Source organism: Schistocerca gregaria, chromosome 1 (genome assembly GCF_023897955.1).
Source record: "Schistocerca gregaria isolate iqSchGreg1 chromosome 1, iqSchGreg1.2, whole genome shotgun sequence".
In the NCBI taxonomy this organism is placed as follows: Eukaryota; Metazoa; Arthropoda; class Insecta; order Orthoptera; family Acrididae; genus Schistocerca; species Schistocerca gregaria.
In genome coordinates this window covers 1188418588-1188440310 of record NC_064920.1, presented here as the reverse complement: position 1 = coordinate 1188440310, position 21723 = coordinate 1188418588, and the positions used below count along the sequence as shown (strand labels likewise).

At 42.3% G+C, this 21723-nt stretch overlaps 1 protein-coding gene across 1 annotated transcript in view; it reads right to left on the bottom strand.

Annotated features, from left to right (window-relative positions):
* Window positions 1–3116: 3116 nt before the first annotated feature.
* LOC126298409 (mucin-1-like) overlaps window positions 3117–21723 on the bottom strand; it is a 33562-nt gene continuing 14955 nt past the window's right edge. Inside the window, exon 2 of the mRNA XM_049989765.1 lies at window positions 3117–3319. Within this exon, the coding sequence (XP_049845722.1) occupies window positions 3117–3319 (203 nt within the window). The remainder of the gene's footprint in view (window positions 3320–21723) is intronic.

The window sequence follows — 21723 nt, the reverse complement described above, 5'->3', positions numbered from 1 at the left end:
GGCCAAGTCCTTATTTGCATTACGAGTGTAAAAGGCTGTGTCGCCAGCATACTGTTTGTGAGCCGTGGCGAGACTGGGGCCAGTAGTATCTCTGACATGAGTACGATCGATTTCCTAGTAGAGAGGTTTATCTTGTGGCTTGGGCCGGCTCGGGATATAAGCGAGTACCGACCGCGAGTAAGGGGAACAACGCTTTAAGAACGGAAGACGGCGGTGCGCGAGTCGACGATTGTCTGGCGGGCAGAAACGAAGAAAGCGTGCCTGAGGCTGGGCGGCAGTTATCACGTGGTTATACTGGAGGCAGCGGGAGTTTGTCGAAGCTGTGCATTCTCTGGCAACCTCGTGAGCTGTGGATGTGCCCGCTTCCTTGAAGGGACACGCTGTTAAGGTCTTGCGAAGTGATGGTCTGACAACTTCACAAAATCGCCCCACATCAAGATATCCAGTTAAGTACTCTAATTACTAAGAGCGCTTAGTTGACTGTGATTGTGATCGCTGTTGATACAGTAAAACGTTTCCGGAAGCGTGATGTTATGTGTGTTCGATTTCATTTGACGGCTCTTACTAAGCGTGTGCTCCGCTTCCGCATGATATTTAAGTATTTTCAAAATGTTTGTTCATTAGCTATTATTAGCAAGTCTTTAATTTGCTTACGATATCGGTTAATGCGTGTCAATATGTCCTCGGCGGACAATCTGAGTTTTTATTTCTAAAGGTTTCTAAAGGTTTTGAGCTTTGCAGGCCCACTTAAGGTGGCCCAATAGATATGACATTAAGTTCTAGTTAGCGTCGGTTCCCGTGAGCCAGTTCATTTCCCTCTCCTAGCATTTGTTTATCAGGTACTATTTCACTTACAGAAAGGACTTGAGAGTGAAACTATTTGTTGTGTAGCCGTGGTTCAAATGGTTCTGAGTACTATGGGACTCAACTGCTGTGGTCATCATTCCCCTAGAACATAGAACTACTTAAACCTAACTAACCTAAGGACATCACACACATCCATGCCCGAGGCAGGATTCGAACCTGCGACCGTAGCAGTCCCGCGGTTCCGGACTGCGCGCCTAGACCACTAGACCACCGCGGCCGGCTGTGTAGCCTTGATTCTATAGTGTTAATTTACTGGTCAAACTTGAATGTTAAAGTTAAGAAAAGTATTTTTGGCCTCCTGTTGTCGGGTGTGGTCTGTGTTTCAGTGAGCCGAGGCAGCGGTCATTCGAAGCGCTGAGCTTCCTCTTAGATTACAAGTTTGGGCTACGGGCGTTGGACTTTGCCTGAGCTCGTGTGTTCCTCTTCGGTAGCGTTTGGTGGGTTGACATTTCAGTGGCCTACTTGATGTGGGGTTGTAAACGTCTTGGTTGCAAGTTAAATATTACTTCCCTCAGTCGGCTCCACCGTTCGTGGTTAAACTGCGGCCTTACAAGCTTGGGTCTTGCCTCTGTTGTTACACATTTATGACTGTACGAAGTTGGTCGGCTGTTCTAGGCGCTACAGTCTGGAACCACGCGACCGCTACGGTCGCATGTTCGAATCCTGCGGTTTTGGTTTAATACCTCGAACTTCCGTGAGGCTGCATTCTCTAACTTATTCATTACAAAACTTTTCCCTGCAGTTTCGCCTCCTTCCACTTTCTCAGTCCATCCCTTCATTTCACCTCTATCTCTCCTCACAACACTGTCTGTATCTTCACATCAAAATAATGGTTCAATTGGCTCTGAGCACTATGGGACTTAGCTTCTGAGGTCATCAGTCCCCTAGAACTTAGAACTACTTAAACCTAACTAACCTAAGGACATCACACACATCCATTCCCGAGGCAGGATTTGAACTAGCGACCGTAGCGGTCGCGCGGTTCCAACTGTAGCGCCTAGAACCGCTCGGCTATTCTGGCCGGCTGTCTCTTCACATCCTTCACCCCATATCTATGACCATATCTACCTCTCAATCCCTCTTTCTGTCTCAACCTCCCCCTCAACCATTTTCACCAGTTCATTACCAAATGGTTCAAATGGCTCTGAGCACTATGGGACTCAACATCTTAGGTCATAAGTCCCTTAGAACTTAGAACTACTTAAACGTGTCCAACCTAAGGACATCACACACACCCAAGGCCGAGGCAGGATTCGAATCTATGACTGTAGCAGTCCCACGGTTCCAGACTGCAGAACTAGAACCGCACGACCACCATGGCCGGCAGTTCATTTCCCCTCCATACACTCCACCTGCCTCACACATCTCACAGCCCTCTACTCCCTCCCTCCATCCTCTTCTTGGTCTCACTCTGTCCCTACCCATGCTCATCGTCACGTGTAGCACCGCAATACAGTTCAATAAAGCGTGGAAATACTTCTCTTGTTACATGCCTGTCATGTGGGGCAGGCTACGTATCAGGGGTTTCAAAATCATTGATTTGCCCCTAATGTACAGGCCGCTATGCAAAGCAAGCAGATGTTGCCATTTGACACTATTCCAACACAACATGCCTCTCATACTGGGCAACCTACATGCCAGGATTAGAAAAACCGTCCTTTGCCCATTCTTATGGAGACTGCCTTGCAAAGCAGGTTGACTTCTCAGGCTGTAACTGTTCCCACATGACACACCGGCCATCCCGGGCAGTGTATAAGCATCTCCGCTCCTGCTGCAGTTAGGAGGATATAAGTGCCACTCTACTGATTCTCATAGGACCTTCTGTTTGTGTGCTAGATTTGGTTGGAATCGCTCAAGGGGTTTTGGAAGAAATCCCACACATACACCGCTCAATACACATATAACATATGTTATGTGCCATCTTGCAGACGAAGCGCTGACGCCATCTTCGTTTTCCAAGAAATTCTTCTCTTACTTCAACCAGCTCTCTTTGTGTTGAATATATGCACATTTTTGTCTAAATGCAAATGATTCTTGCGAAAGTTGTCATTAACATCATGGGGTATTTATTATTTTATATACGTGGAATTTACAGCAGGTGTCTCCAGAGGGCATCAGCGATGCGAGCACGCAATAGGAATCCCAGTTTCAGAGCGGTACCGCTTAATCCGGTCTGCACAAGGCCGATCTGCCCCGGCGCGTCCCGACACGAACAGTAATTGCCTGCCTAACCGAATGCCCATTATACGCTACACCGCAAGCCTGGGGCAGCGTCCGCCATTGATACGGACTAATTCTGCGGAGATTGGTGGCCTCCAGCGGTGGCCATCAATTCTCACTAGCTGTTCTGGACACAGGGCACGGTAAGTGTTGTTTAACGGGAGCCGGAACTTTCGGCTCACAGCACTGTCCGTGTTAATGGAGTCTTTTAAACTTGTTATGTGATTTGTACCTGAAAATAACTGACAATGCATAACATGCGCTATTAGCAACTGTAGTCTCATTACTTGCAACTAAACAACTATTTCACTGCCTCATTACTCCATAGTTACCATTCGTTTTGTGTTTGTACCACAAACTTGCATAATGTAGATCTGAATCTATACCTCCATGGTTACTGTTCGCACATGCCAGGCAGCTGGTAGCGTAGAACGACTTTCAAGCTATTTCTCTGGGAAGCCACTCTTTCTTCACTCCTTCTGTACATGGGAATCAGTCTTCCATTTAATTTCATATTATCTCGTATGTAGATACATTCCTAACTATTCAGGAAGATATGATAGAAGATATGATAGTCTCCACAATATTAAGGCAGGTGGGAGCATTGTGAAGGCTGGTGGGGAAATGTCCTGAGAAGTTGGAAGGAGGAAATTGCCAGAAACAGTGGGAAGAAGGACATGGACAGAGAGAAGTGGGAGGAGATGATGATCTGAGAGAGGGGGAGGAGAAGGAGGTGGACAGGGAGAGGTGGGAGAGGCAATGACAGAGACAGAGGTAGGAGGGTGTAGACAGGGAAAGGGGTAGGAGGACGAGGAGAGGGGCAGGAAAGACAAAGGAGATGGACAGAGTGTGGGTGAGAGGGAGATGGACGGTGAAAGACTGGATGGGCACAGAGCGATCAGGAGTAGATGTTCTGGATAGAGGAAGGATGAGATATACAAGAGTATGGTAGATGGACGCAGAGAGGTGGGGAGTGCGACATAGGCAAATAGTCGGGATGGAGACAGAGCGATAGTGTTAGAGGAGATGGAGAAACACACTTGTTTATCATCGGTATTCTGACTGGTTTGATGCGATAATCTCTTTATCTAAGAATCGTTCTTACATCCTGTGTCCTTACTTATTTGTTGGGTGTATTCCAATCTACACTACTGGCCATAAAAATTGCTACACCACGAAGATGACGTGCTACAGACGCTAAATTTAACAGAGAGGAAGACGATGCTGTGATATGCAAATTACTAGCTTTACAGAGCATTCACACAAGGATGGCGCCGTTCGCAACACTTAAAACGTGCTGACATGATGAAAGTCTCCAACCGATTTCTCATAAGCAAACCGCAATTGACCGGCATTGCCTGGTGAAACGTTGTTGTGATGCCTCGTGTGAGGTAGAGAAATAAGTACCATCACGTTTCCGACTTTGATAAAGGTCGGATTGTAGCCTATCGCGATTGGGATTTACCGTAACGCGACATTGCTGCTCACGTTGGTCGAGATCCAATGATTGTTAGCAGAATATGGAATTGGTGGGTTCAGGCGGGTAATACGGAACGCCGTGCTGCTTCCCAACGACCTCGTATCTCTAGCAGTCGAGATGACAGGCATCTTATCCGCCTGGCTGTAATGGATCGAGCAGCCACGTCTCCATCCCTGAGTCAACATATGGGGACCTTCGCAACACAACAACCATCTGCATGACCAGTTCGACGACGTTTGCAGCAGCATGGACTATCAGCTCGGAGACCATGGCTGCGGTTACAATTGACGCTGCATCAGAGACAGCCCTGCGATGGTTTGCTCAACTACGAACATGGGTTCAAGAATGGTAAAACGTCTTTTTTTCGGATGAATCAAGGTTCCATTTACAGCATCATGATGGTCGCATCCGTGTTTGGTGACATCGCGGTAAACGCACATCGGAACCGTGTATTAGTCATCGCCATACTGGCGTACCACCCAGCGTGGTGGTATGGGGTGCCATTGGTTATAGTTCTCGGTCACCTCTTGTTCGCATTGACAGCACCTTGAACAATTGACGTTACATTTCAGATGTGTTACGACCCGTGGCTCTACCCTTCATTCGATCCCTGCGAAACCCTACATTTTAGCAGGATAATGCACGACCGCATGTTGTAGGTCCTGCACGGACCTTTCTGGATACAGAAAATGTTCGACTACAGCCCTGGCCAGCTCATTCTCCAGATCTCTCACCAATTGAAAACATCTGGTCAACGGTGGCAGAGCAACTGGTTCGTCAGAATACGCCAGTCACTACTCTTGATGAACTGTAGTATCGTGTTGAAGCTGCATGGGCAATTGTACCTGTACACGCCATCCAAGCTCTGTTTGACGCAATGTCCAGGCGTATCAAGGCTGTTATTATTTCCAGAGGTGGTTGTTGTGGGTACTGATTTCTCAGGTTCTATGCACTCAAATTGTGTGAAAATGTAATCATATGTCAGTTCTAGTTTAGTATATTTGTCCAATGAATACCTGTTTATCATCTGCATTTCTTCTTGGTGTAGGTATTTTAACGACCAGTGTTGTACGGCTTCCGCTATAGTTTTCACTCAATATAGTTTCCTAGGGTACCACAGGTGTTGTTCCCTCATGTCTAAATACATGTCCTATTGACATTTCCCTTCGTCTTGTCAGTGTTTTCTATATCTTCATTTATTCTTCGATTCTGCGGTCAACCTCCTCATCCTTATCTTATCAGTCCACCTACCTTTCATCATTCTTCTGCATCACCATAACGTTTCATTTGTCTTGTTTTCCGGTTTTCCCAGTGTCCGCGATTCACTGTCATATAATGCTGTGTTTCAAACGTGCATTCTTTTAAATTTATTCCTCAGATTAAGATATTTGTTTATCTGATACCAGTAAACTTCTCTAGACGAGTTACGCCATCTTCGCCAGTGCTAGCCTGCTTTTTATGTGAGTTTAATGTTACGTTTTAACAATAAAAACATTAAATTTCTTGTCAACCAGAACGGTGGTGGCGACCGCCCGTATTGCGAAAGACAGATGATTTGAGGACACTGATATGCGGTAGAGAGCAGGTGTTGGGTGGAAAGGTACTGACACATAAAGAATTTATTAACGTTTCTAAAATTAGTATTGAATTTGTTTTTAAAAACAAACATCCAAGAATAACATTTACTGAAGGGACTAAATTTCAATAACCAACTGATAGCAAACACCTCAAAAGGGCAACAGTATAAAACAGTTTTGGTACAGTATATTAAATACAGTACATTATATTAAACTATATTCACTATATTAATATTAATATTAATATTAATGTTGTTGTGGACGGGAAAGCCTCCGATCACATATGATTTATTAACAGGCTGTGAAGAGGGACACAATCCTGAAAGGTTACCGTTATTTATACAATGAGGTGACGATAGTCATGGGATACCTCTTAATATCGCATCAGAGGTTCTATGGTCCGGAGCACTGCCGTAATTCGACGTGACATCAACTCAACAAGTCGGAAGTCCTCTACATAAATATTGAACCATGCCTCCTCTATAGATGTCTACAACAGCGAAGGTATTGCCGGTGAAGGATTTTGTCCACCAACTGAACTCTCGATTGTTATTGTGGTCTTCAGTCCTGAGACTGGTTTGATGAACTGAACTCTCGATTGTTATTGTGGTCTTCAGTCCTGAGACTAGTTTGATGCAGCTGTCCATGCTACTCTATCTTGTGCAAGCTTCTTCATCTCCCAGTACCTACTGCAACCTACATCCTTCTGAATGTGATTAGTGTATTCATCTCTTGGTCACCCTCTACGATTTTTACCCTCCCCACTGCCTTCCAATAGTAAATTGGTGATCCCTTGCTGCCTCAGAACGTGTCCTACCAACCGATCCCTTCTTCTAGTCAAGTTGTGGCACAAACTCCCCCCCAATTCTGTTCAATATTGCTCTTCCTCGTGATGACTGGGTGGTGTGTGATGTCCTTAGGTTAGTTAGGTATAAGTAGTTCTACGTTCTAGGGGGCTAATGACCATAGATGTTAAGTCCCATAGTGCTCAGAGCCATTTGAACCAGTGTTTATTGTGCGGTTCGGTCCCTAAAATTTACACAATTGCTTTTTCCGAATTTACATATCCAGACGAACAGTGAGAAATGGAGAAATGAGATTTGGATTTTCGAGTATGATGTCTAGTTTAGTCGTAAAGGAATAGAGTAATTAATAAAAACTTTGTTGCCAAACGAAGAGGGGAAATGGACAAATGGGCTGTCAAAATAATTAGCGTGAGGTCTAGTTGTGTTAAAAATATGTAATTGCCTGCAAGTAATCTGGGTAGCTGAAATAAACGTAATTAGTAATCAGAAGGTAAATTAAGCTCTTGGGTTCTTGTTAGAAGTTTCATACCCAAACGTAGCGTGGGAAATGGACAACTCGGATATCGTATCGAGTAGTGTGAGGACTAGGTTTGGCAAAAGGGGTTTTATTGCTCTAGAATAATCCTTTTCTTTTTTTTTTTGAGTCATCAGTCGTCAGATTGGTTTGATGCGGCCCGCTACGAAGTCCTCTCCTGTGAGAACCTCTTCATCTGAGAGTTGCAAACGCATCATAGAAATTAAGAAAAATTTAATTATTGATTTCAGAGGAATTTCCTGTCAGAATTTCCATAGCCAAATGAACAGTTGGAAATGGATGAATGGGTATTAAATAGAACAGCGTGAAGTATAGTTTTGCAGAGACAACAAAAAAGTTATTGCTTGAAACAAATCAGCGCAATTGAGACCTATTTAACTAGTAATTTGAGAGACAAGTGAAATGGTTCCCGAAGATATGCTACTACATTTATAAACGATGTTGTATGTAGTTCATTTCTTCAAGGCCTAGTCATTTTAAGCTTAAAAAGTAGAACCGCTCGCTCACCGATAGATCTGTACCTACAGATTGGAAAATTGCGCAGGTCGCACCAGTGTTTAAGAAGGGTAGTAGGAGTAATCCATTTAACTACAGACCTATATCATTGACGTCGGTTTGCAGTAGGGTTTTGGAGCATATACTGTATTCAAACATTATGAACCACCTCGAAGGGAACGATCTATTGACACGTAATCAGCATGGCTTCAGAAAACATCGCTCTTGTGCAACGCAGCTAGCTCTTTATTCGCACGAAGTAATGGCCGCTATCGACAGGGGATCTCAAGTTGATTCCGTATTTCTAGATTTCCGGAAAGCTTTTGACACCGTTCCTCACAAGCGACTTCTAATCAAGCTGCGGAGCTATGGGGTATCATCTCAGTTGTGCGACTGGATTCGTGATTTCCTGTCAGGAAGGTCGCAGTTCGTAGTAATAGACGGCAAATCATCGAGTAAAACTGAAGTGATATCAGGTGTTCCCCAGGGAAGCGTCCTGGGACCTCTACTGTTCCTGATCTATATAAATGACCTGGGTGACAATCTGAGCAGTTCTCTTAGACTGTTCACAGATGATGCTGTAATTTACCGTCTAGTAAGGTCATCTGAAGACCAGTATCAGCTGCAAAGCGATTTAGAAAAGATTGCTGTATGGTGTGTCAGGTGGCAGTTGACGCTAAATAACGAAAAGTGTGAGATGATCCACATGAGTTCCAAAAGAAATCCGTTGGAATTCGATTACTCGATAAATAGTACAATTCTCAAGGCTGTCAATTCAACTAAGTACCTGGGTGTTAAAATTACGAACAACTTCAGTTGGAAGGACCACATAGATAATATTGTCTAGAAGGCGAGCCAAAGGTTGCGTTTCATTGGCATGACACTTAGCAGATGCAACAAGTCCACTAAAGAGACAGCTTACACTACACTCGTTCGTCCTCTGTTAGAATATTGCTGCGCGGTGTGGGATCCTTACCAGGTGGGATTGACGGAGGACATCGAAAGGGTGCAAAAAAGGGCAGCTCGTTTTGTATTATCGCGTTATAGGGGAGAGAGTGTGGCAGATATGGTAAGCGAGTTGGGATGGAAGTCATTACAGCATAGACGTTTTTCGTCGCGGCGAGACCTTCTTACGAAATTTCAGTCACCAACTTTCTCTTCCGAATGCGAAAATATTTTGCTGAGCCCAACCTACATAGGTAGGAATGATCATAAAAATAAAATAAGAGAAATCAGAGCTCGAACAGAAAGGTTTAGGTGTTCGTTTTTCCCGCTCGCTGTTCGGGAGTGGAATAGTAGAGAGATAGTATGATTGTGGTTCGATGAACCCTCTGCCAAGCACTTAAATGTGAATTGCAGAGTAGTCATGTAGATGTAGATGTAGATGTAGAATTGCTGCCATATTTAACTACAAAAATGACTCACTTATAACCAAGTATTAAAGCAGAACATTTCGAGAACAAAAGCCACTACGGAAGCGATGCTGTTACATGCTTCTAATGTGATCGCTCAGTATTGTCACAGCTCTACGATGACTATTGTTTCTCCTGCAGCCGTTTGCGTTTCGCAGTTCAAAGCTTGTAACAGCACTTCTAGCTGCCAGGGAGCTCCTTACGTGACTCGAATATATAATATTGCATGGGGGCTTAATTAGAAAGAAAGGACTAATATTAATGAACAAATGCAATAATTTTGGTAGCTGTGTAACCGGTTACGAAGTCTCATTAAAGCACAAGTGTAACTGTTTTGTGTGTGGTAGCGATACTCTACGTATCTGGCTCAGTTCTTTCTCAATAAGACAAAATATTTTAAACACCATTTACAATGAACTAATTGAAAAACCAGAAATACGATAATTGCATATAGAAACCAGAATTACAAGTATAATAAATGAACACGAGCCAGATGCTTTGTGGACTGTGCCTGTGAGCAAGAGGGATTGTCATTAAATAAAACTGTAATACCTTTTTTACATTATTATATATTGACGAAAATATTCCATTACATAAATCAAAAGGACATCTCCTTTCTCATATATATTCTGACAATTGCAACCTTTTCCATCTATACATTACATCAACCGAACAGCGTCTACTCTCTCGCCCAAGAGAACAACAACTGCCCTCGACATCCTCTGAACCACTGCTGCCCAGTGGACGCGGCGGAATAATAATTTTTGGCGCGATCTTTGGCGCTGTGACTCAGTGTAGCCACCTTTCAATGTCTCAAGCATTACAAATTGTGATTTTCTCTTTTTCTTTAAAAAATAAAATAAAATAAATATCAAATCACAGCAGGAACTGAAATTTCAACTCTTTGCCTTGATCTATCTGCTATTAATAAATATTTCTACTCTTTCCCTTAGTCTGTATGATCTTAATAACAGTAGAAAGCCAATAATATCTAAATATGTCGTTATTTCACATTTTAAGAATACCAAATTATAAAGAAGATTCACGTTTTTGTGAAATTATTTGTGTTAAAGTAAGAAATGAAATAGATTAAACAATCATTTGATTGTCTTTGAATAAGGCTCGAAATTATGTAGAGCAAATGAGGCCCCAACTAAAAATTTATACTTCAATGTTCGACTTACTGTCGGATTTTCTCATTGTAGCCACTTTGCGAGAATTGTGTGGGATCAAATTAGACGTACTCCGAGTCTTCAGAGATGTACTCTCTTGAAGTTTCAATTAAAAAAAAAACTCCGTGATGCCCATCGCGTCCCGTCGTAGCGTCTGCTACTGGATTTTGATGAGCATATCTAATAATCTCACACCGACTAAACGATCACGTAACAAAACTCCCTCTTCTTTGTTGGACTCTATCTCTTCTACCAGTCCTGTCTATTAAGTGTCCAAGATTGATGTAAATACCCTAAATTCGGTAGACAAGCACAGTCTTACACTTATTTTAGTGTATGAATTACATTTCCTTGAGAACCTTGCTGTGAGTCTGTCTCGTATCTGCTTTTCCTGCTATTTGTTTTATGCGATCTTTCCACTTAGCTCCTGATGTATGCTCTAGATATTTTACGGAATTTACGGTTTCTAGCAATGGCAAGGAATGCTTTTCTGAAGACAGGATATTTGTTAACGACGAGCATAGATTTAACTGTCAGGAAGTCGTTTTTGGAAGTATTTAAATGGAGTGTAGCCATGTATGGAAGTGAACCATAGACGATAGATAGTTCAGACAAGAAGAGAATAGTAGCTTTCGATGAGTGGTGCTGCAGAACAATGCTGAAGTTTAGATCGGTAGATCACATAAGTAATGAGGATGTATTGAATAGAATTGGGGAGAAGAGAAATTTGTGGCACAACTAGACTAGAAGAAGGGATCAGTTGGTAGAACAAGTTCTGAGGCATCAAGGGATCACCAATTTAGTATTGGAGGACTTCGTGGAGGGTAAAAATCGTAGAGAGAGACCAAGAGATGAATACACTAAGCAGATTCAGAAGTATGTAGGTTGTAGGAGGTACTGAGAGATGAAACAGTTTGCACAGGACAGAATAGCATGGAGAGCTGCATCAAACCAGTCTCTGGACTGAACACCACAACAACAACAGCAATTTGTCGTCAAGATTGTATTTATACAGGAATATAACCCTTTCCCTGTATAGGCGCCAATGTTACATTTATTCACATTCAGGGTGAACTGCACATTCAGAAAACATCTGTAGTTTTCTCCGCAAATCGTTGCTATTTGAGGTTGCTACTTTCTTGCAAACAATCACATCCACTACAAACACACTTACATAGCCTGTGAGGCTTTCTATTACCTCATTTTTTTACAGTGTAAACAGTAACTAACAGTCCTACCAACCCTGCATGAGCTATTCCCGAAATTACTTACACATCTGTCGATTTGAGAGAGTTATTCGGAAAGTAAGGAACGATCGGTCACGAAATGAAAACCACAGTGAAAATTCGATGAAGTTTTGCACAGGTGTGTTGGGCAGTGTCTCAAGTATTCCTGTCGATCACATTACGTCCTTCTTTTTAGTTCTGAGCACACAGGGAGCACATAAAGATACCTAGAACAATAACGTCTCCCTACAAGTACGAGGGCCTGGTGAGACATTTCGCCTGAAGCTATGCAGTCAGCATTACATAACTGTCGCGCATTTTCTTCTTCAAGGCAATTCTCAATCGCATTCTGCAGGGGCAATGAGGATGCTCCTGGATCGTTTCCAATTGGAACTGTTTGATTACCCACAATACAGCTCGTGATTGTCTCCCTCTGAGTTTCATCTCTGCTCACGTGAACCGCTGGCTATGAAGACAACATTTTGGCGCAGACAACGAGCTATAGGCCAGCGTTGAGAATTGGCGGAAGGCACTGTGCGGCTGTCTTCTATAGCGAAGGTATAGGTAAGTTGGTACTAGGCTACGCCAAAGGTCTAAGACAGCTCGGCGTCTATGAAGAAAATTAGCTGGAAGTTGTAGCTAACTGTTGCAAATATCATAGTTCTCATTTTCGCTGTGGTTTCCATTTCATGACCTACCATTCCTTACTTTCCGAATAGCGTTCGTAGCCCCGCGAAAATCGTCGTGTTGAGTTGTATTTAGCAGCAAATCTGGTCCGATACTTGTCAAATTCTTATTCTGTTCACTAAATGTCAGTGTCAAATGCCTTCCTGACCACGGCATCAACTTCAGCGCCGTTGTCTACAGTGGTGTGGATCTCATGGAGGAACAGGGCGAATTGAGTTTCCCAAGACCTCTGTTTGCAGAATCCATGCGGATTTTGTAGAGGAGATTTTCGTTCTCCAAAAAATGTTGAAAACAATAGACTGGCTGGGTGAGATTAAGATATTTGAACACAAAATAAGCAGTCTCGCATATGCGGATGACTTAGTTGTGGTGGCAGATTCTATTGAAAGTTTGTAAAGTAATATTTCAGACCTAGATCAGAAATTTAAGGACTATGGTATGAAAATTAGCATCTCGAAAACGAAAGTAATGTCAGTGGGAAAGAGATATAAACGGATTTGGTGCCAAACAGGAGGAATAAAGTTAGAACAGGTGGACAGTTTCAAGTACTTAAGATGCATATTCTCACAGGATGTCAACATAGTGAAAGAACTGGAAGCGAGGTGTCGCAAAGCTAATGCAGTGAGCGCTCAGCTACGATCTACTCTCTTTTGCAAAAAGGAAGTCAGTACCAAGACTAAGTTATCTGTGCACCGTTCAATCTTTCGACCAACTTTGTTGTATGGGAGGAAAAGCTGGGTGGATTCAGGTTACCTTATCCATAAGGTAGAGGTTACGGATATGAAAGTAGCTAGGATGATTGCAGGTACTAGTAGATGGGAACAATGGCAGGAGGGTATGCACAATGAGGCAATCAAAGAAAAACTGGGAATGAACTCTACAGACGTAGCAGTCAGGGCGAACAGGCTTAGATGGTGTGGTCATGTTACACACATGGGAGAAGCAAGGTTACCCAAGAGACTAATGGGTTCAGCAGTAGAGGGTAGGAGGAGTCGGGTTAGACCAAGGAGAAGGTACTTGGATTCGGTTAAGAATGATTTTGAAGTAATAGGTTTAACATCAGAAGAGGCATCAATGTTAGCACTGAATAGGGGATCATGGAGGAATTTTATAAGGGGGACTATGCTCCAGACTGAATGCTAAATGACATAATCAGTCTTAAATGATGATGATGATGATGAAAAAAGTCATAATTAGCATAAAATATGTTCCATAATTCTACAACAGTTCGACGCCCACGATATAGACCTATAAATACGTGCATCTGTCCTATGACCCTTCTGTTCTTGCACCAGTAACCAATTCTCTGAAGGTCCTTGTGTCAGATCGGTACTATCTGGGGTGCGCTACCTTCTTACAGACGACCACATCATCTGCGAACAGTTAGGTACCTTTCGTTGCCCTGCCTACTACTATAAACGTGTGCTAGAACGGGAGCACGTTCTTTCCCATAGTCTCTGTAGTATTCTCCACTGATCTTGATGCTATCCACTACGAAGCGGTTCTACGAGGGTTGAATGAAAGGTAATTCCTCCACCTTCGTTAACTGGGTTCGGATGGGAATATTGTAATAAATCAAACGCAGAAATAATCTTTAGAATGTAATCTTTATTTACCAATATTCACTTTTCCACATAATCACCAGCTAATTGGATACATTTCGGCCTACGATGTACAAGTTTTTTGAAGCCGTCACGGAAGAGCTCGAGAATCTGTTTCCGCAACCACAGTCTCACTGTTCTCTCAACGTCTGCATCAGAAGCATAATGATGTGCCCGTAGATCGTCGTTCATTATCGGGAACAGATGGAAGTCAGACGATGCTAAATCTGGACTTTATGGAGGATTCCATACGGTGGCGAGACTCAGTCTCTGAAGTTGTGTTGTGGTGGCACGTGAAGTGTGTGGTTTGGCATTGTCATGCTGCAGCAAAGCATTTCCCTTTTCCTTTCGGACCCTTGGTAGCCGTCGTTTCAGAGTTCGCAGCGTTGTGATGTAATGCTCTGAATTTATTGTTGCTCCACGATCAATAAAATCAACATGGATAACACCATCTGCTTTCCAGAGCACTGTGGCCGTGATTTTTCCAACTGAGGGCTGCGTCTCGGATTTCCTTTTCTGGGGCGAGCCTTTATGTCGAAATTCCATAGATTGAAGTTTCGTCTCCGGACCGTAATGGTGTACCCATGTTTCGTCTCCTGAATGGAGAAAGGCGTCATCTTCATTCTCGTAATGCGAGAGGAGTTCCTGGCAAATTTAAAGTCTGTGCGCTTTCATTTCAGGAGTCAGCATCCCGGGTACCCATCGTTCACAGATCTTCCGATAGCCAAGCAAAACAATAATGTGACCCATACGTTTTTGTGAAATATCGATTGTGCTTCTAGTTCCTCTCTGAGTGATACGACGATCGTCCTGAATCAATCTGTCAACATGTTGCTTGTGAAACTCGGTGGTTACTGTCACAGGACGTCCAACTCTTGGTTTGCCACACAGGTCAGACGTTCCCTTCTCAACATCTTTAAACGTACTCGCCCAACGACTTACATTACTCACATCAACACAATCACCATAAACTGCTTTCATTCTCTGATGAGAGGTGACAGTTTCTGCTGTCAAGAACTCAATGACTGCACGTTGCTTAAATCGCATTGACCGACCGTCTGCACAGGATTCCATACTTTACACTGTAACTTCATAACCGTTCAATGGTAAGGCTTCCCGCCATTTGGGGCTGAAGAGAAGAGGCTACGAAAAAAGCCAGAATCCAGCATACCAATGCTGCCACCTGTCGATGAGTTACGAAGGTGGAGGAAGTACTTTTCAGTCAACCCTCGTAGTTTTTGCTTGTATCTCGCGATCAGTTATTTCAACATCTGCCGCTTCGAAATTCTTACTACTTTTCAAAGGAGCGACCCTATTAAGATCTTCCACGGTTAAACAGATTCGGGGAGCCGAATTCAGTATTCCGGCTTTCTCTATGTCATTTCCCGTTTCGGTGTCATTATAGTCACCGAGTGCCTGGCAGACGATTTCGAACCGCTTAATGACTTCGCGTAAGAACAAAAGTTGCTAGGGTTTTTAGTCATGTCAAGTGAATAAATTTACTTTCAAAGACACTGTACGATTCTCACATTGCTTTCGTAACGCTCAAATTTTTTTTCGTTCAGCTTCTGTTTTTCAACTAGGTTTTGACTTCTCTTGATTCTCTAACGAAGCTCTATTTTTTATACATATCTTATACATATTAATAAAACAGTTCCAACCGTAGAAAGAAGTTTAGTTACTGGTGATCCTCGCGTGGCGACTGGTCGTCCCCAGTTTCATCAGACTCTCATGGAGTAAGCGGTTCAAAGATGACCAGAACAGTGGTCGAAACCCACCATCAGTAAATTAATAACCACTTTATGAGGTTGTGGCTGTTTTATTATATAAATAAAAAATTTAACACAACCAGTGACCTTCCAGTAGAAACAAGATAAGATGTTTAAAACAAAATTGAGATGCTCTTTTTGTTTACGTAGCAGTTTTCTAACACGGCTGTTAAACCACGGCTGGTCTTTCCCATCGGTTAAGACCTCGAAACATACTTGTCTGTGGCATATTGAACGATATATTTGAATTTTTTCCAGCTGTCCTCCACATCTTTGTACTACGCAACTACCCTGCATTTTGTTTCCTGACACTCTTAATAAGGAAAAATATTTTCCTATTTCTGTTCACGGTCCTTCTCATAATTGTCATAGTTGCCATCACAGTTTTATGGCCGCTAATATCCTCCTTTGCGTTTACTGATTGGAGTTCAGCTCAGTTTTCTGCTAGGATGTCTAAGACGTCATCTTCACGAGTTGGGTATCTAACTATCTGCTCGAAATAGCTTTTGGACATGTCATTCAGAATAATGTCACTCAAATCCCTGACACTGGCACCAGGTCCATGTCTAAATGTAAATGTCATGAGCTGTGGATAATTAAGGAGTAAATTTTTGTTGACCTTTACCTAGACAGCACTGATGGCTGGTAAACAACACAAGTGTGATCGTAGCGTTTAGCTTCCAAAACCTACTGGAGACGTCTACTTTCTGTGACCCGTTAAAATATAAATTATATTCCGCATATTGGTTAAAAACATTTATTACATAAAATCCGTCTACACAGTACGAAAAACCCACTGATTTTGTACGGTGCAATAACAAATATATATCTCAAATAATTTTGTATAGATCAGAATTGAAATATGCTGGAAGCGACCCTCGCAGATAAATTTGGGAAATGTCCACAAATGTGGAGGAGTTAAGGTGCACGGATAGTGAGTCAGCCACATCCGATGTACTGACAAGCCTATGGCTCACACAACACCATAGTGAACGGGTTTAAATACTGTGCGAGTATCGAGACATTTACATAGCTTATACGAAGGAATCAGAATTTATTTCAAATCTCTAGCACAACGATCAACGCCGTACCCATAGCAAGAATCAACACATTTAAATAATGGGAGGCACGCCTCTCCGGAGACTGGACATGTCCAGCGACGTAAAATTCCGCACTAAGCAAGGTTTGGATTTGATCCTAAGATCAGACTAGAGTTTTCAATGGTTTCATTTGTTGTACATGTCTTTGTTTTGTAGGAAACTGGACATTAGATGTTAAAATATCAACAAAATAGAAACTTTTATAATGTGGGTATATTACCGTTGCGTACTTAGGATATCGTGGAAGGCGAGACTTACAGATGGCGATATCATTAAGCGTGCCAGAAGAGACTGATAAGTATCGAGTATAATTAATAAAATGAAGACGGCTTATTTAGAGTATAACGTGTACTCAAAAGTATTGACTGCTGCAGTTCGTAATGCAGGGTAAACAGAAGGGAAAAGAGAAAATGATGTACAAGTTAGGTCCCAGCCGTGAAACATGGAGCAAGGAATGAGACTAAAAAATATTCAGTTGCTTATTCATGCCGAAAGAAATCGAGATGATGTGGAAACACTGAAAGAAAATATTCATTAGCTGTTGTGAATTCATAAGGGAAAAACCTCGTCACCTTATTTTCTCTCTCCCTCTCATTTTACTTAGTTGTGGATTATAACATAAGAACCGAATATCGCACCCACTATGCAAGCAGCGTTGAATTTAATTTTAGTACCAGAGGAGGGTAAATTGATAGAAGGGTAAATTGATATATATCTTTAGACGTTTTTAAAAATATCCGCAGTGGAGGATGGTAAACTAATGTAAATGTTTAGTCGTTTTCAGTGATGTGACTTGAGAAGAGTTATGTGTTGTCTCGTGTCCTGTGTGTCATTCAGTACTCTGCCCTGCAGTTAAGTGGGTTTTTAATCAGGCCGCTCTACACACAGACCGACAAGAATCCTTTATTATTATCACTGTGCTTACGTTCACTAAAGAGGGCGTATATGTCGACGTCGCAACCTAAAGATGACGCGGTGGAGAATGTATATGAGGATATTGAAAGAGAAATGCAGTATGTAAAGGGAGATGAATATCAAACAGCCTTGGACGACTGGAATGCAGTTGTAGGGGAAGGAGTAAAAGAAACGGTTACTGGAGAATATAGGCATGGAACAAGAAATGAGAGAGGAGAAAGACTAATTGAGTTCTGCAAATTACTTCAGCTACTAATAGTGACTACTCTGTCCAAGAATCACTAGAGGATGGAGGTATACTTGAAAAAGGCCGATTGATATGAAAAGATTTCATTTAGATAATATCATGGTGTTCCCCCCCCCCCCCCCCTCCCATGAACCATGGACCTTGCCGTTGGTGGGGAGGCTTGCGTGGTCAACGATACAGATAGCCTAACCGTAGGTGCAACCACAACGCAGGGGTATCTGTTGAGAGGCCAGACAAACGTGTGATTCCTGAAGAGGGGTAGCAGCCTTTTCAGTAGTTGCAGGGGCAACAGTCTGGATGATTGACTGATCTGGCCTTGTAACACCAACAAAAACGGAATTGCTGTTCTGGTACTGCGAACGGCTGAAAGCAACGGGAAACTACAGCCTTAATTCTTCCCGAGGGCATGCAGCTTTACTGTATGGTTAAATGATGATGGCGTCCTCTTGGATAAAATATTCCAGAGGTAAAATAGTCCCACATTCGGATCGCCAGGTAGGGACTACTCAAGAAGACGTCGTTATCAGGAGAATGAAAACTGGCGTTCTACAAATCGGGCCGTGGAATGTCAGATCCCTTAATCGGGTAGGTAGGTTAGAAAATTTATAAAGGAAAATGGATAGGTTAAAGTCAGATATAGTGGGAATTAGTGAAGTTCGGTGGCTTGAGGAACAAGACTTTTAGGCAGGTGAAAACAGGGTTATAAATACAAAATCAAACAGGGGTAACGCAGGAGTAGGATAAATAATGAATAAAAAAATAGGAGTATAGGTAAGCTACCAAAAACAGCATAGTGAACGCATTATTGTGGCCAAGATAGACACGAAGCCCACGCCTACTACAGTAGTAGTTTATATGCCAACTAGCTCTGCAGATGACGAAGAAATTGATGAAATGTATGATAAGATGAAAGAAATTATTCAGGTAGTGAAGGGAGAAAATTTAATAGTCATGGGTGACTGAAATGCGAGAGTAGGAAAACGGAGAGAAGGAAACATTGTAGCTGAATATGGATTGGGGCTAAGAAATGAAAGAGGAAGCCGCCTGGTAGAATTTTGCGCAGAGCATAACTTAATCATAGCTCACAGTTGGTTACACAATCATGAAAGGAGGTTGTATACATGGAAGAACCCTGGAGATACTAAAAGGTATGAGATAGATTATATAATGGTAAGACAGAGATTTAGGAACCAGGTTTTAAATTGTGAGATATTTCCAGGGGCAGATGTGGACTCTGACCACAATCTATTGGTTATGAACTGTATACTAAAACTGAAGAAACTGCAAAAAGTTGGGAATTTAAGGATATGGGACCTGGACAAACTGAAGGAACCAGTGGTTGTACAGAGTTTCAGGGAGAGCATAAGGGAACAACTGACAAGAATGGGGGAAAGAAATACAGTAGAAGAAGAATGGGTTGGTTTGAGGGATGAAATAGTGAAGGGCAGCAGAGGATCAGATAGGTTAAAAGACGAGGACTACTAGAAACCCTTGGGTAATAGAAGAAATATTAAATTTAATTGATGAAAGGAGAAAATATGAAAATGCAGTAAATGAAACAGCCAAAAAGGAATACAAATGTGTCAAAAATCATATCGACAGGAAGTGCAAAATGGCTATGCAGGGATGGCTAGGGGACAAATGTAAGGATGTAGAGGCTTAGCTCACTAGGCGTGCAATTGATATTGCGTACAGGAAAATTAAAGAGACCTTTGGAGAAAGGAGAACCACTTGCATTAGTATCAAGAGCTTTGATGGAAACCCAGTTCTAAGCAAAGAAGGGAAAGCAGACATGTGGAAGGGGTATATGGGTGGTCTACACAAGTGTGATTTACTTGAGGACAGTATTATGGAAATGAAAGAGGACGTAGATGAAGATGAAATGGGAGATATAGTACTGCGTGAAGAGTTTGACAGAGCACTGACAGACCTGAGTCGAAACAAGGCCCCGGAATAGACAACATTCCATTAGAACTACTGACAGCTTTGGGAGAGCCAGTCCTGACAAACCTCTAACATCTAGTGAGCAAGGTTTATGAGACAGGCGAAATACCCTCAGAATTCAAGATGAATATAATAATTCCAATCCCAAAGAAAGCAGGTGTTGACAGATGTAAAATTTACCGACCTATCAGTTTAATAAGTCACAGCTGCAAAATACTAACGTGAATTCTTTACAGACGAATGGAAAAACTGATAGAAGCCGACCTCGGGGAAGATCAGTTTGGATTCCATAGAACTGTTGGAACACGTGAGGCAATACTGACCCTACGACTTATCTTAGAAGAAAGATTAAGGAAAGGCAAACCTACGTTTCTAGCATTTGTAGACTTAGAGAAAGCTTTTGACAATGTTCATTGGAATACCCTCTTTCAAATTCTCAAGGTGGTAGGGGTAAAATACCGGAAGCGAAAGGCTATTTTCAATTTGTACAGAAAGCAGATGGCAGTTATTAGAGTCGGGGGTATGAAAGGGAAGCAGTGGTTGGGAAGGGGTCAGACAGGCTTGTAGCCTATTCCTGATGTTATTCAATCTGTATATTGAGCAAGCAATAAAGGAAACAAAAGAAAAGTTCGGAGTGGGTATTAAAATCCACGGAGACTAAATAAAAACTTTGAGGTTCGCCAATGAAGTTGTAATTCTGTCAGAGACAGCAAAGGACTTCGAAGAGCAGTTGAACGTAACGGACAGTGTCTTGAAAGGAGGGTATAAGTTGAACATCAACAAAAGCAAAACGAGGGTATTGGAATGTAGTCAAATTAAGTCGCGTGATGCTGAGGGAATTAGATTAGGAAATGAGACTCCTAAAGTAGTAAAGGAGTTATGCTATTTGGGGAGCTAAATAACAGATGATCGTCGAAGTAGAGAGGATATAACATGTGGACTTTAAATGGCAAGGAAAGCGTTTCTGAATAAGAAAAATTTATTAACATCGAGTATAGATTTAAATATAACGAAGTCGTTTTTGAAAGTATTTATATGGAGTGTAGCCATGTATGGAAGTGAAATGTGGACGATAAATAATTTGGACAAGAAGAGAATAGAAGCTTTCGAAATGTGGTGCTACAGAAGTATGCTGAAGATTAGATGGGTAGATCACATAACTAATGAGGAGGTATTGAATAGAATTGGGGAGAAGAGGAGCTTGTGGCACAATTTGACTAGAAGAAGGGATCGGTTGGTAGGACATGTTCTGAGGAATCAAGGGATCACAAATTTACTATTGGAAGGCAGTGGGGAGGGTAAAAATCGTAGAGGGAGACGAAGAGATGAATACACTAAGCAGATTCAGAAGGATGTAGGTTGCAGTAGGTACTGGGAGATGAAGAAGCTTGCACAGGATAGAGTGCCATGGAGAGCTGCGTCAAACCAGTCTCAGGACTGAAGACTACAACAACAACAACAACATATCATGGTCAGACAGAGATTCTGATATCAGATTCATGATTGTACCCAGGAGCAGATATAGACTCAGATCACAATGTAGTGGTGATGAATAGTTTTCTTAATAATTAATTCGCAAAGAAGCGGGATAACGGAAGAACTAAGGAATGACGAGTTAAGCTTGAAGTTCTCTGGCTACAGACACAGCCATAAGGTATAGGTCAGTAGGC